Raw genomic sequence first — 14,858 nt, forward strand, 5'->3', positions numbered from 1 at the left:
GGCACGCTGGAGGCGTTCTTTAGTTTCCTCCGAACATAGTGTTTCGATGCAAACCAGTTGGAAACTTATCCGTTGCAAGAAAAAATACAAGTTTATTTTTTTTTCTTTACAAGTTAGCCCTTGACTACAATGTCACCTGATGGTATGTGATGATGCAATCTAATGGAAGCGTCTGCGCTTCTGCGCCACTGGGGCCGTCAAAAACGTTAACGGATAACTTGCATATCGTCTTGCTGATCCAGTGGTATTATGTGGTTTCTGATCACGAGGTCCGGGATTCGAAACCTGGGTCGGGCTCTAATACACTGAGCTTTTTTATCGTCAAATTAATCTTCAAAAAAAATCATCCTCTGGGATGATATTTTTAAAAAATTCATTCCTCTGGGATAACGAATATTGAATACAATGATTTTTTTATATTATAGATATTGTGTTACTTGTCAACAAATCACCGCAAAAAGTGATCTGAATTTAGCGACTTCACTGAGCGCATACATTGCCCAATTTCCTGTTTACTTACATATATTTATATATAATATAGTATTTACTCTCCTAAAAAACACAACTCTACATTGAAGACAATATTTAGGTATTATTCGTTTAAATATCTTTCGTTGAATACTATTTCACTAAATGAAATTAAGACAAATTGGCCACGTTTGTTCGCATCAGTTTCAACGCATTGGTGACATATCTAATAGTATAAAATCTTTGGCTTCAGATATAAACAGGGTGTTGCTCGGATGAGTACCATCACAAAAAAGCTCTACTATTGTAATTTATTGTCAATATTTTTGTATTTCTACTGTTACTTATTACATAATTATAATTTTATATTTAGTTATATGAATAATATGATGGTTTTCTTGAGGTTTGTTTTCTTGATTTCCTACTTTTCGTACTGGTGGTAGAACTTTTAGCTTGAAAATTCTGCAAAAAAAATATTTTCATTGTAATTTTACGAAAATATAACTTAACTAATATAATAAATTCTTAATTGATTTTGTTAATTTGTGACACATTCACACCTCAGCTACTAAATTGATTTTCAATTTTTTTTCACCAATGGTAAGCTACATTATCGGCGAGTAACACGCTCTACATTATGCGCGTATTCCAACAGAAATGGAAACAAAGCGGGGGCATCTGCTATTATTATAAAGTTATTTTATCTTAGTCTTTATGACGCATCGCATCAAACGGATCCTATCGAACCTACGACCCTATATTATAATTAATGCTATATCAACATCAAGGTCACAGGTTCGAATCTTGCCCGCTGGACTATAGTCATTAAGCCTTAAACTATGAACATAAGTCAACACAACAAACCAAAATTTTAACTGTGGAAATTGAATTATTGCATAATCGACACAAACTTTTAGGTTTATATTACTATTGGAAATGAGCGAAATCGGCGATTTACGAGTAAACTGTTGATTGGTTGTTTGCGCTTACGCTGCGGTTTGTTTTGCAAAGCATTGAAGCCTGATTGGTAAAAATTCTATAGTTAAGGAGTATTTATGTTTCTGTGATCTCTTCAAACCAAAACCCTTGTATTGCATAGCTTTTATGCCGGATTTTTTATGAGGTCCCCGAAATATGACGTCACCCAGACGTGAGCTTTTTAACTCACGATCTCGGGGACTGATACACTCAGGCCAAAACACCCTTCCCGAATGGCCCTCTAAGCCGAGGTCCGAGTCTCAGAGAAGACCGCGAGAGTCACTCCGCCCATCTACCCTGCTTCTGACTTCGGGCCCCATGAGGCGATGCTTCTGCGCTCGCCCACACCCCCTGGTGACGCCGTTGAGGTCCCATAAGGGGCCTACGGCACTTACACAATGAGAAACTAACTAAAAACTCCCCACCACCTCCTACTACTCCTACTCGCTCATATACCTAATTGTTACCCACACAAAGCTTTTTTTTTATTCTTTACAAGTTAGCTCTTGACTACAATCTCACCTGATTGTAAGTGATGATGCATTCTAAGATGAAAGCTAACTTGTTAGGGGTAAAATTAATATCCACACTCCTTTTGGCTTACAACATCGTACCGAAACCTAGCCGCGGCTGTAGTTTCCTACCAGCCAGACCTGGACCAATTAAGAAAACACAGCCCAGCCGCGGACCGAACCCAGGACCTCCGTCTTGTAAATCCACCGCGCATACAACTGCGCCAAGGAGGCCGTCAACTGCTCGAGAAATATGCTCCAAGTATTGCCTCAAGGAGTATTATTAGCGGCTTATAATGAACTCCTGAATAAACAGAATTTGAATGCGATTTCACGTATACATTTTAAGATTGCACTCCCCACCTGGCTGCGATTCATCCCCCACCTGGCTGCGATTCATCCCCCGACTTCAGCGCTACGTGCAACCGGTCTAATGACGAACGCAAAGTGAAAACCCGATAACAGTCGAAATGCGCAAACGATTCCCGCCCGCCTGTTGGACGAATTTAAACGAGCGAATTTCCGCCACGCTTCCTAGGCGCCTACGCGGACGTTTGATATCGTAACAGATTGGAAAACAAGCAAAATCGTAGGCCGCAGACCATTTTTATGAACGATCTTCCTGTAATGTTTTTAGCTCTGTGCCCCAGTTATCATTTGGTGGACAATGTACCTGTGTCTCGACAGGTGATATGTCGTTGACACTTAGGCTTACCTACCTACTGGACGCACGATGTAAAGCTTTTCCTTACGTGACGACTTCTGTCAGTTCGCTCTTGGCTCCTCTTTAATGCGTAAAAGTACACAATAGTATTGAGTAGCCATAATCTATGTCACTTCAAAACTTCACAAAAAGACATGAAAGTTTAACCTTGAATTTTATATCTCCATGAGATGTAAGGACATTTCTAATACACTTCGAAGAAAATTTAAAAAAATTACGATATAAACTTTAACGATTTATATTATGCAAACAGCTTTGCTACCAGTTATCTCCCAAAGTCGTTGACAGACGCACTAACCTTTAGCAGCAGAAGGTAGACAAAGGTTACAGTTACAGCGCTTCTGTTGTTTATATGAATCTCCTTGACGATCTACCTATGAATGTATTTGGTTTCATTTGCGTCGTCGCGGGGAACCGACCACGCAATTAGCATAACCGTTCCACTGACGACTGAAGAGTGAGGCTTCATTGAACGTTGGTTGCGCTACCAAACTTAAGGTCGCTGCATACGGCTTACGTGATGGAACGAAGATCGGGCGGCAAAGGGATATGGTGCCCCCGTGACATTATACATTATCATGTGTAAAAAAATATTTTCGAAAATTCCAACCCCACTTTCTTTCTGACTGTGAATTATGACCACATGTACTGTCATAGGAGACAAGAAAAGCGTGAAAGAAAAATATACAACGTAATGTTACGTTTGCGTTACATTATTTTATAACATAAATCCGTGTTCCCTTACGTAATCTATTTGTTTTCATTTAAATTCTAAAACTATTATTTATTTATTTTTCAAATTTAACGAAAAGTTACCTATTTGAACTTTTCGTTGACCATGAAGCGGGCAGGCATCGAATCCTGTTGCTTTTAAATTTAGCTCCTCTTCAGAAATACTTCAGAGATAAGGCTTGTTATATCTTTGAAACCAAATATCACATAACTGGTCGCGCAATTGGTAGCGCAACCACAAATGTGGATGCACCGCGGGCGAGGCGCTTTGCATATAATCATTGAAATGGCTAGGCATCTAAATAAAGTTTGAGATCCCCTCGGGAACGTTTTGATAAATGTCTAGATATTCTAATGCGAGGATGTTCGCTTGGATTCCGCTATATATAAAGCAAAGGTCACACCGGCAACTAGGCAACCCCCTATATACCTACTTTGCGTTTGATGTTTCTAAACAGAAGTAGGTATGTTTACCCCACTAAAACGAAGCAAAAGAAAGGCTTATGATTTTAGCCGTATATTGTGTATGTTTGTATTTATATATATATATATATATATATATATACCTCAGTACCGCATACTATTCATCCGATTTTGATGAATAAAATAACAAGATTTATTAATAAGGCCCAACCCATGTAGCCAAGCGGCACGACGATTCTCTTTCTACGATCGCAAACGTTTCTAAAACTAGAAAAATGTATGGAAATGACAGATCTTGATCGCGTGACCTGTCGACAGCAAATGTCATTCATGAACATTTTTCTAGTTTTCGAAGCGTTTGCGATCGTAGAAGGATAATCGACGGGACGGGCTACAGGGGCAAGTAAGATAGGCTACATTTTAACCGTCTATAACTATAATGACTTATACTCGTTGGTAGATATTATTCACAGAAAAAGGACCTATCGAGACGACCGTAGTACGACATGAGTACACACAAATTTATTATTTTTAGGTTACTGTTTTGACGGCCTCCGTGGCGCAGTGGTATGCGCGGTGGATTTACAAGACGGAGGTCCTGGGTTCGATCCCCGGCTGGGCACATTGAGATTTTCTTAAACCGCCAAGCGATTTAGCGTTCCGGTACGATGCCGTGTAGAAACCGAAAGGGGCGTGGGGTTTCATCCTCCTCCTAACAAGTTAGCCCGCTTCCATCTTAGACTGCATCATCACTTACCATCAGGTGAGATTGTAGTCAAGGGCTAATTTGTAAAGAATAAAATAAAAAAAAATACTGTGTATGAAAAATGTCGTGCGGTGCCAATACGCAAGAGTGCGTAATAAAAAAAAATAATCAGTAAAATAAAAATTTATTGACAAGCGCGTGGGAATCGAAGTCGGGATCTCTGTAGATCAGGCCTTAAATCGCGTTCCGGAGGGAGGTCTTGCCGTGAGAAATGTAGCTCGGTGCCACTAAACTTGACAACGCTACAGGAACACAGATCTACGAAAAGAGCCTCTTAGTGCTTTTTATTCGAAATTCGAAAATCATTTTCCTATAAGTTAGTAGAAGGTATATTATTCACCTGGTGGGGGGTCGGCCAACACTGCGCTTACTAGTGCGGGGTCGCCATTCCAACACTTTGGGACCCCAACGTCCTTCGGCTCTTCGTACTATGTGCCCCGCCCATTGCCACTTCAGCTTCGCAACTCGCTGAGCTATGTCGGTGACTTTGGTTCTTCTGCGGATCTCCTCATTTCTGATAGTTAGTAAGCGCAGTGTTGGCCGAACCCCCACCAGGTGAACTGACGACATCAAGCGAGTCGCAAGGATTCGCTGGATGCAGGTGGCTCAGTATCGTGATGTTTGGAAGTCCCTGCAAAAGGCCTATGTGCTGCAGTGGACGTCCATCGGCTGATATGATGATGATGATGATGATATTATGGTTACATTTGTGATGGGCAAATAGGAAGAGGTGAAGAATGGGCAAAGAGGAAGAGGCACAAAGGAGTATTGTGCCTGTAGAATTTGCCATGTTACCTATATAAATATTGTCAATTTGGCAAATTCTACGGAAACAATACAATCATCATCAATCAAACAAATCATTATCAGCCTATTACTCTGGTAGTAGCCTTCGGCCGTGGCTAGTTACCACCCTACCGGCAAAGGCGTACCACCCGCCCATCAAAAGATTTAGCGATTCGGTATTACGCGCGTAGATTCAGAGGTGTGGGAATAATAAACTTGTATATTTTCCAATTAAGCCCGATTTCATCTAAAACTGCTACGTCACTTAGCATCAGGTGAGATCGTAGATCGTAGTAGATAATTTTAAATTCTTTAACGACCATTATTGTTAGATAATAACCAGTAGTGACCAGTAGTGGCTTTATGTGCTCTCCAAGGCGAGGGGTAAACACGTCAACTTCGCAACTCTGGATTGAGAATTTTTACTGATAATTTCCTTGAAGAAAGAAATGTCGAGCTGAGAAATACAGCATTTCTTTCTTCAAGGAAATTATCAGTAAAAATATAATAGTTCGTTTAGAAATTAAGATTTAAGTACCACGATAAAATAACGAGGATTTTCTAATTATCGATATTTCGATTCAGTAATATGGACCGTGGTCTCGACAGGACTGAAGGAGAAGTCAGGACATTGATAAAAAAAAAATTTAAAGACATTTTTACTAAAGAACCGCTCCATAATTTCATACATCCGTAAACGCAGCTGGCAAGAGCTCCCTTTGGTCGCGTTATCACCCCCATTTTCAATGTTCAAACCCTATTTCACGTGCATCCTAGCTTTCCTCGTCGAGGTCTAGCATCAACGCTGAAGCTCATACAAATATCACCTTTATTTCATTCTGTTTAAGTTTAGAATCGCGTGCTCGTGTTTCGCTTATCAGATTGTAGCATTAGTGTCGGTATACAATAGAGTAGCAATCTTTATATCGTAATATTGGCATTACGGTAAGCATTCCCGAGTGAATAAAAGAGCTTATGTTATGCTGTGACGTGTATGTCTAGGTACAAAACTGTAAAAGACTAAATTAGGTACAAATATCTGTCCTAACTTAAAAAAAAAACATACCTACATACAGCCTTGTTTGAAAGTCGGTTAAAAAGGGCCATCATTAAAACTATAAAAAGGACGAATCAAGAAAATATTTTAGATAGAAATTGAGAAATGCATCTAAGTACTAAAATGGTCAAGGTAGAACCGTGCTCGCACCCGTTATACATATGTATACCTACCGTGTACCTATGTATAATAGAGATGTTCCTTGCATAATCACAGTAGGTATATAGTAGGTGCAACCACGGCACCTCATTCATGAAAATCGATTCAGTAATTTAGACGCTACGGTAGAACATACACGCATACATACATAGACTGCCAAAATCATTACCCTTCCTTTTGGCTCCGCCGTAGTCGAGTAAAAACGCATGCGCTTAAAAATGCCCAGAAAATACTTGCCTATAAAATGCCTATTCACTGTTGTCTTGAAGATGTTTAAGAAAATGGCCAAGATCAGCCTTAGGGGTGAATGGTTTATAATGTTCCTATAATAATTTGAAAGGTCAACCATGATTGTACCGTCCAATACACTGTTGTTAATAATACCTTGAATAATTACACGTGGGTAGCCCGGCTTACGGTTTGTCGACTAAGTACCCGCAGTGGCACTTGAACTCAATTAGCTCAGTTCAGTGTTCAGTATTGATCGAACAACCGACGGAGCCACAAGTGGCGATCAACGCTCCACTCTCAACCACTCGATTATTCCGTTTCAAATGTTAATGTTGAAAATGAGAAATAGTATTCACAATACAATGAACCATGGTATGATATTTGCACCACTCACTTTATAGCCATACAATAAAATCAAAAGTAAACTAAAAAAACATATTTTATATTATTGTACCCACATACGTAGTACAGAGAGGATATTGCGTTTGGAATATGAGGATGTTTGCCTTTTATCTCCAGAACTACTAGTCCGATTTTAATGCGGTTTTCAGTGGTAGTTTTAGATTTAATTGGAGCGTCGTGTGTGTCTTTCCCTCCCGGGTGAGTCAGGTGGACGTATGGGCCTCGAGACAATTCCTCCTTGCCAGGGTAAGACGCGGGGGAACTATCTCCCTCGGTTATGTTCTACCAGCCCCTTACGGGGTCGAGGTCTTCTGGGATGTTAGCCCAGGTTCACCGCGTGGAAGTAAATAAATCACCACCATCATCATTATCAGCCGATGGACGTCTACTGCTGGAAATTGGCATCTTGCATGCACTTCCAAACACAACAGTCTCGAGACGCCAGCATTCAGCGGCTTCCTGCAACCCGCTTGATGTCCTCGGTCCACCTACTCGCTGAGCTATGTCAGGAAGTTGGATTCGTCTGCGGATCTCCTCATTTTTGATTCGATCTAGCACAGAAAGTCCAAGCATCATTCGTTCCATAACCCATTGAGTGTCTTCTAATAAAGCCCATAGTTAGCGACCAAGTCTCAAATACGTATGTCATCACCGACAACACGCAACGTTCGAAGACTTTCATCTTCAGGCACTGAGGAGTTTTGGCAATCAATTAAATAGCAAGTTTCTTGATGTTTTAATCAGTAAGTTTCTTCGGTTGATGATGAAACTACACTTACGTTAACATTCTTTCTGCTCACGAGGAATGCTACCCCGCCGCCCCGCCCCGGCTTGGTGCCCGGCGGTCGGGGCACCTGCCCCACCAGGCAACGCGGTTGGCTTCTGTACACCTGCTGAGACATTGACTCCTCCTCTTCGTCATCATCATCATCTGACGCTAAAACGAAATGATAGCAAATATACTCATTTATGTTGTATTAGGGGGTTGAGTTTCTTTTTGTCACCGATAGCATATTGGTTGCTTGCGTAACTGTATTATCCAATAGGAAAGATGAAACTGTATATGTCACCATTAGATTGTAAAATACGTTAGTTTGTAATCTCACTTGTGATATTATAATCTACCGTCTAGATCTAGGCCGGGCACTTAGGTCACTCTTTAGGTATAATTTGACAAAATTTGTGATGTTAAACATTGTAGAACCAGCTTTGCTCAAAAGCATTTATCATTTCTTGGAAAGCATCTGTACAATGTAGCTAGCAAAGTAATGGAATTGCGTTCATTGACTAACAATACTTGTAGAATCAATGTTAAAACCTGGCTTCTAACATTAGATTACGATGAAACTGAAAAATTGCTGAAGATTCTTAGATAATAACTTAAACTTACTAGCACGCCCACTCTCATGTACACACACACACACACACACACACACACACACATACGCATACGCTATCTTTAAATTATTAAAATAAAACTGGTATAAATTACAAATGCACATATATTAAGTTTTAATTGTATTTGTAACTCAAATTATATATAAATTGGAAAAATTATAAGTTATGTATAAATTTGATTATATAAGCTACCTTAAAAACTAAATCACAATTTAATACTTTTTTGTTTTATATCTAATTTTTAATTTTAATAGTTTATTTAATTTAATTTAATTTAATTAATTTTAATAGTTTATTTAATTTAATTTAATTTAATTAATTTTAATAGTTTTTAATTGTACTTGTACTGCAGCTAAAAATATTGTAATCTTCGTTCGTGAAGAGATGGTGGTTGTAACACAAAATCTTTTATAGATTTTAGCACAACTGCCGTTTCAACCTATTTCTGTATAAAAATGTTTTTTGCTCAATAAATCATTTATTCATTTATTCATTTATTCATAATAAATGATAAATAAATATGTGATGTCGCAATTCATGAAGTATTTTATTTGACTGACATATCTGTTTCATTCCTAACTCTATGGAAACACAACGATCTGCTGTAAGGCCGACCAATCAGGGGCAAGTTCGGACAGTTGACGTTTTAAGATTGCAATTTAACAGCTTCACTTCCGATAGATTATAATATACCGAAAAATAACACGTTAAATTGTAATCATTATTTTCAGTTCACAATATGACGGTAGATTATAATATCACGAGTGAGGTAACGGTAACATGTCATAGCAAAGCTTTAACGGGTCCACTAGTTATAGTACTCATGTAAAAATGAACAAATAAAATCAATCAGAGTGTTTTACTGTGAAACCTTTTACCACTCTATACAGTACGATGGCGAGTGGAAACCGAAATACGAGCTATATAGTGTTTAATGTTGTCATATATCAAGTTAGCACGCTTTTTCCACTTTACATGCTTTTTTATTAGGGCCGGTGTGTATCTGGCAAGTCGCATTACTTCTAGATATCTATATTTTGTTTTTGTTAAGGAATATTTTTAATATGACCTATATTCCTGTACTGAACTGGGTCCTAACTGAAAATCAGTGCTGCATCCTTTTTTTATTGAAAGTATGCGGCAAAATACTGAGTTGGGGCCTTTTTCTAGGTTATGCCACATATTACAGGGAATTCTTTAGTGCTCCACTGTTTGAGTGGACAGTTAAGCCATAATATAATTTAGATTTAATGTGATATGTGGCATTACTTAAAAATAAACATCTTTCTTTCTTTCTGTACATCTCGAATAAGTCTGTAAAGATTGTTTTAGAAGTTGGTCTTTCGTTCGCCTACTTTAGGTTTACATTCACATTTCATATTTAGAACGCGCATGCGTAGATAAATTGTTTTGCCCATTCATTACGAGATTACCAGTTCACCATTCCACTTCGCATCATCCATTTGTTAAATCTTTTATTTTATATTTATATACAATTATTACAAACAGTTCAGTGAAATAATAAACATACCAATCAACAACATCGCCTTATTCATATATTCAACAATCCGGCGGGTATCGAACTTTTACTTTTTTTTTTTTATTTATTAAAAAATAAATTACAAAACATAAAAAGGTAAATTAAACGGACAACCACAAAAATCACAAAGATTTGACCTTGGTGTCCTAAACTTGGTGTACTATGGAGATATTAAAGGTATGAACACTTAATTGCTCAGATGCAATGCGCGATGCCACGCAATTGAATAGACAGTTCACTCGACAGAGGACAAGATTACATTCTTGTCCTCTGAACCGTGGCAGCTTTAATCGTTTGAAACTTTTTTCCAATAGTTAGAGGTATTCAAATTAATTTCCAAACCGGTAATGTTAATATTTAGTTTAACAGTACCAAATTCACTACACTGCTGTTCGCCACATATACGCCGGCCCTTAGACACCGCAACCTAATACTGTAGTCAGCTATTTTACTCGTATAGTCTGACAAGGCCGTTGATGAGACTCTCATGATATGCGGGCGACGGGGGGAAAGACTGCGTGGGTGTGAAATCGTGCGTGCGGGGAAGTGAGGTGCATAAATCGTGGGTTTTATATCCATCGTTACACGCCCCCCGGCCTGCGCGTATCATCGGGAGTATAGTACCCATAACACAAGCTACGCTCACATTAGAGCTAAATAGTGATGTGTGTTTTCTTTAAGTATATATATTTATTTAATAGCGGACGCCTGCAACTTTGGACGCGTAGAAAACGATGTAAACTTTCAACCCCTATTTCACCCTCTTCTATTTATATTTTCGCATGTTTTTTTTATATAATAAATAGTCCACAAACTCAGAATATGAACGATGTATATAAAAAAAAATTCAACCCCTTTTTAAAATATTAGGGGTAGAATTTAGAAAAATCTTGAATTACATTATTTTTAGTATTTTTCTGGTAGTATACCTACCGACTTTTACAAATGTAACTTGAAAAATGAAGGACTTACCATACAAATTTTCAACCCCTATTTCACACCTTTGTGATTTTATTTTAGCGACAAAAAGTATCCATATACACTTCTATAATACGTATTGTGGTCTCAAATTGTGCCAAGTTTCATTGGAATTCATTGAGTAGTTTCAGGTTAACAAAAACACGGACAGACAGACATAAATGGAAAAAAAATATTTTTGGTTTCAGTAAAATGTCTTCAATGTACAAAATTTGATATGTTACAGTTTTATTATAAGTATATATTTATTTATTTAAGAGTGTGCAATATGTAATTTGGTGATTACAAATGGTTCTGGATCTCAGATTTTGGAAAAGTTAGGAGCCTGATATTTGGGTAAAGCTTTCAAGTGTTAGATTCGCTATGACTATATAAAATACACAATTTGTAAAACTTTTCTCGATAGTTTATTTTTTTGAAAAATACATGTTTTGCTCACATTTTCCTTTTAATCTCAGGAAAAGCAAACTTATTTTCTTAAATTTTTGTTTTGTATAGAAAATTAGGTATACATCTTGAACATGACTATATTGTTTTTCGTTATGTTGTTTAATTTTAAAAAATGTAAAACTTGCAATTAGGTAAAAATGGTTTTGGCGCTCACGTCACAAAATTTGCGTCGCGCGTCAAACGCTCCGTGCTTTTCACTCACGTGAAAGTCATAATTCGGCGTCTCGTTTGCGCTTCGAATTTTATCCATATCGTACCGACGCGCTGCACGCTCTTAAGTAAAACCTCAACCAACACCATCAAAAACCAATGATTCTTTTCATTGGTTTTCGATGGCGTTGATTCAATGATGAATTAAAGTAAACACTATGTATGCATCCCTGACCGACGATTAGTTGCCATAATGGCGTCCCCGTATCTCATTTTCGTGGAGTTTAATATTATATCGACGCCCCAAATTGGTGTGTCGCGAAAATTACTTCGTGAACTAATTAAACCCCGCACGGGTACCTACATAGCATGGCTGTCTAATATTTAGTGGTGTTGCCGCCAAATTGATGTTATTTTTGGATAATTACATCTAATGTAAGGGTTTCAGTTACATACTATCATGAAAGCTAAACAAACACTGCCGTTTGATATATCTTTAAAGCTGCAGAGTTTGTTTGTTTGGTTGAACGCGCTAATCTCAGGAACTATTTTTCCGATTTAAATATATCTTGTAGTGTTTGATAGCCCATTTATCAAGGAAGGCTTTAATAGGCTGTATAATATCGGTTATGGCGGTTTTGTTCACAGGGCCATTTCGTTATTTTCATTTTAACACAAAATTACTGAACCGATTTTTATGAGAATTAAATACTAGGACTCACTAAAAACAAAAAATAAAATCTTTTTAACAAAAAAATTTAACCGACTTCAAAATCACAAAAATAAACTAAAAAGCGAAAAATAACATCGTATGTGCTACCTTCTGATCAATTTGTAGGCGGTGCCAAGCCAGTGACGTATTAATTAATTTTTAGTTTATTTTTATGATTTTGAAGTCGGTTCATTTTTTTGTTTTAAAAGATTTTATTTGTTTGAATAACCTTCATTGTTTACTATGCGACTTAATGAAATGCGGTAAATTAGCCGCGTTTGTTAGCCTCAGTTTTGACCCACTAGTGACATATCTCTATTATAAAATCTTTGACTAACACTCTCTTTGATTATGTTTCAGGATTCCAACCAACTTGCGCTTGGTATTGCTAGTCGTGCTTGTATTACTGTTGGATGTCATATTACATCCGAACGGACCAAAAATGTCAGACTCTGACGGTTCTGCAATTCTAAGATGCTTCTTTCTCCTCCTCTTCAATTTGAATAATCTAGAAAAAATATTAGGTATCTTGATCTTGATGAAAAATCGAGCATATTAGGTACTAGCTGACGCCGCGCGGTTTCATCCACATGGTTCCCTTTCCCGTAGGAATACGGGGATATTATATAGCTTAAAGCCTTTCTCAATAAATGATCTATCTAACACTGAAAGATTTTTTCAAATCGGACCAGTACTTCCTTAGATTAGTGCGTTCAAACAAACAAACAAACAAACTCTTCAGCTTTATAATATTAGTATAGATGTGTATTAGGATTGGAAACGGGTGTGGATTTTCATCCTACTCCTAACAAGTTAGCCCGCTTCCATCTTAAATTGCATCATCACTTACCATCAGCTTCGCAACTCGTTGAGCTATGTCGGTGACTTTGGTTCTTCTGCGGATCTCCTCATTTCTGATTCGATCACGCAGAGATACTCCTAACATAGCTCGTTCCATCGCCCTCTGTGTGACTCTAAGCCTTCTTATGAGGCCCATAGTTAGCGACCAAGTCTCGGAACCATAGGTCATCACTGGCAACACGCACTGTTCGAAGACTTTTGTCTTCAGGCACTGAGGAATTTCGGACGAAAAGATGTCGCGAAGCTTCCCGAATGCAGCCCAGCCGAGTTGGATTCGACGGTTCACCTCTTTCTCGAAATTGGACCTACCTAACTGGATCATATGTCCTAGGTATATGTATTCGTCTACAATTTCGAGTGCAGCGTTCTCAACTATAACTGGGTGGAGCGATACATGAGCATTACACATTATTTTTGTTTTGCCCATGTTCATTTTCAGGCCCACCTGTTGAGAAACGCTGCTGAGGTCATTGAGCATGGTACTAAGGTCATCCAGAGTCTGTGCCATGATGACTACATCATCCGCGAACCGCAGTTGAGTGATGTACTCGCCATTGATGTTGATGCCAAGTCCGCTCCAGTCCAGAAGCTTAAAGACGTCTTCCAGTGCGGCGGTAAATAGCTTCGGAGAGATCACATCTCCCTGACGCACTCCTCGCTGCAACTGGATTGGCCTCGTAGTCTGATCCTGAATACGGACTGACATAGTGGCGTTTTCGTACAAGCACTTCAGCGCTTGGATATACCTGTAATCAATTCGGCATCTCTGCAATGACCTTAGCACAGCCCAGGTTTCCACCGAATCGAAGGCTTTCTCATAGTCCACAAACGCTAAGCAAAGTGGCTGGTTATACTCGTGAGTCTTCTGTATAACCTGCCGCAGCGTATGGACATAGCTCAACGAGTTGCGAAGCTGAAGTGGCAATGGGCGGGGCACATAGTTCGAAGAGCCGATGGACGTTGGGGTCCCAAAGTGCTGGAATGGCGACCCCGCACTAGTAAGCGCAGTGTTGGCCGACCCCCCACCAGGTGGACTGACGACATCAAGCGAGTCGCAGGGATTCGCTGGATGCAGGCGGCTCAGTATCGTGATGTTTGGAAGTCCCTACAAAAGGCCTATGTCCTGCAGTGGACGTCCATCGGCTGATATGATGATGATGATGATGATGACTTACCATCAGGAGAGATTGTAGAGTGGACTTAGAGCGGATTTAAAGTGGACATGACCTCTACCTTTGAAACGTGGGGCGTACGTTCGAATCCGGTCTGGGGCATGCACCTCCAACTTTTCAGTTATGCGCATTTTAAACAAATTAATTATCACGTGAAGGAAAACATACATACGACATAGCTCAACGAGTTGCGAAGCTGAAGTGGCAATGGGCGGGGCACATAGTTCGAAGAGCCGATGTACGTTGGGGTCCCAAAGTGCTGGAATGGCGACCCCGCACTAGTAAGCGCAGTGTTGGCCGACCCCCCACCAGGTGGACTGACGACATCAAGCGAGTCGCAGGGATGCGCTGGATGCATT

The 14,858-nt window shown here is 39.0% G+C and overlaps 1 protein-coding gene across 1 annotated transcript; it reads right to left on the reverse strand.

Moving 5' to 3' along the window:
• Positions 1 to 791: 791 nt before the first annotated feature.
• On the reverse strand, positions 792 to 12,966 carry LOC112056320 (uncharacterized). The gene is made up of 3 exons (XM_052888149.1): positions 12,805 to 12,966; positions 8,018 to 8,175; positions 792 to 930 (listed from the first exon to the last, which is right to left on the reverse strand). Exons 1-3 carry the CDS (start codon positions 12,884 to 12,886, stop codon positions 838 to 840), a joined length of 333 nt encoding a protein of 110 aa, XP_052744109.1. The 5' UTR covers positions 12,887 to 12,966; the 3' UTR covers positions 792 to 837.
• Positions 12,967 to 14,858: the final 1,892 nt, after the last annotated feature.

The sequence above is a fragment of the Bicyclus anynana genome, chromosome 2 (genome assembly GCF_947172395.1).
Source record: "Bicyclus anynana chromosome 2, ilBicAnyn1.1, whole genome shotgun sequence".
NCBI classification, from domain to species: domain Eukaryota; kingdom Metazoa; phylum Arthropoda; class Insecta; order Lepidoptera; family Nymphalidae; genus Bicyclus; species Bicyclus anynana.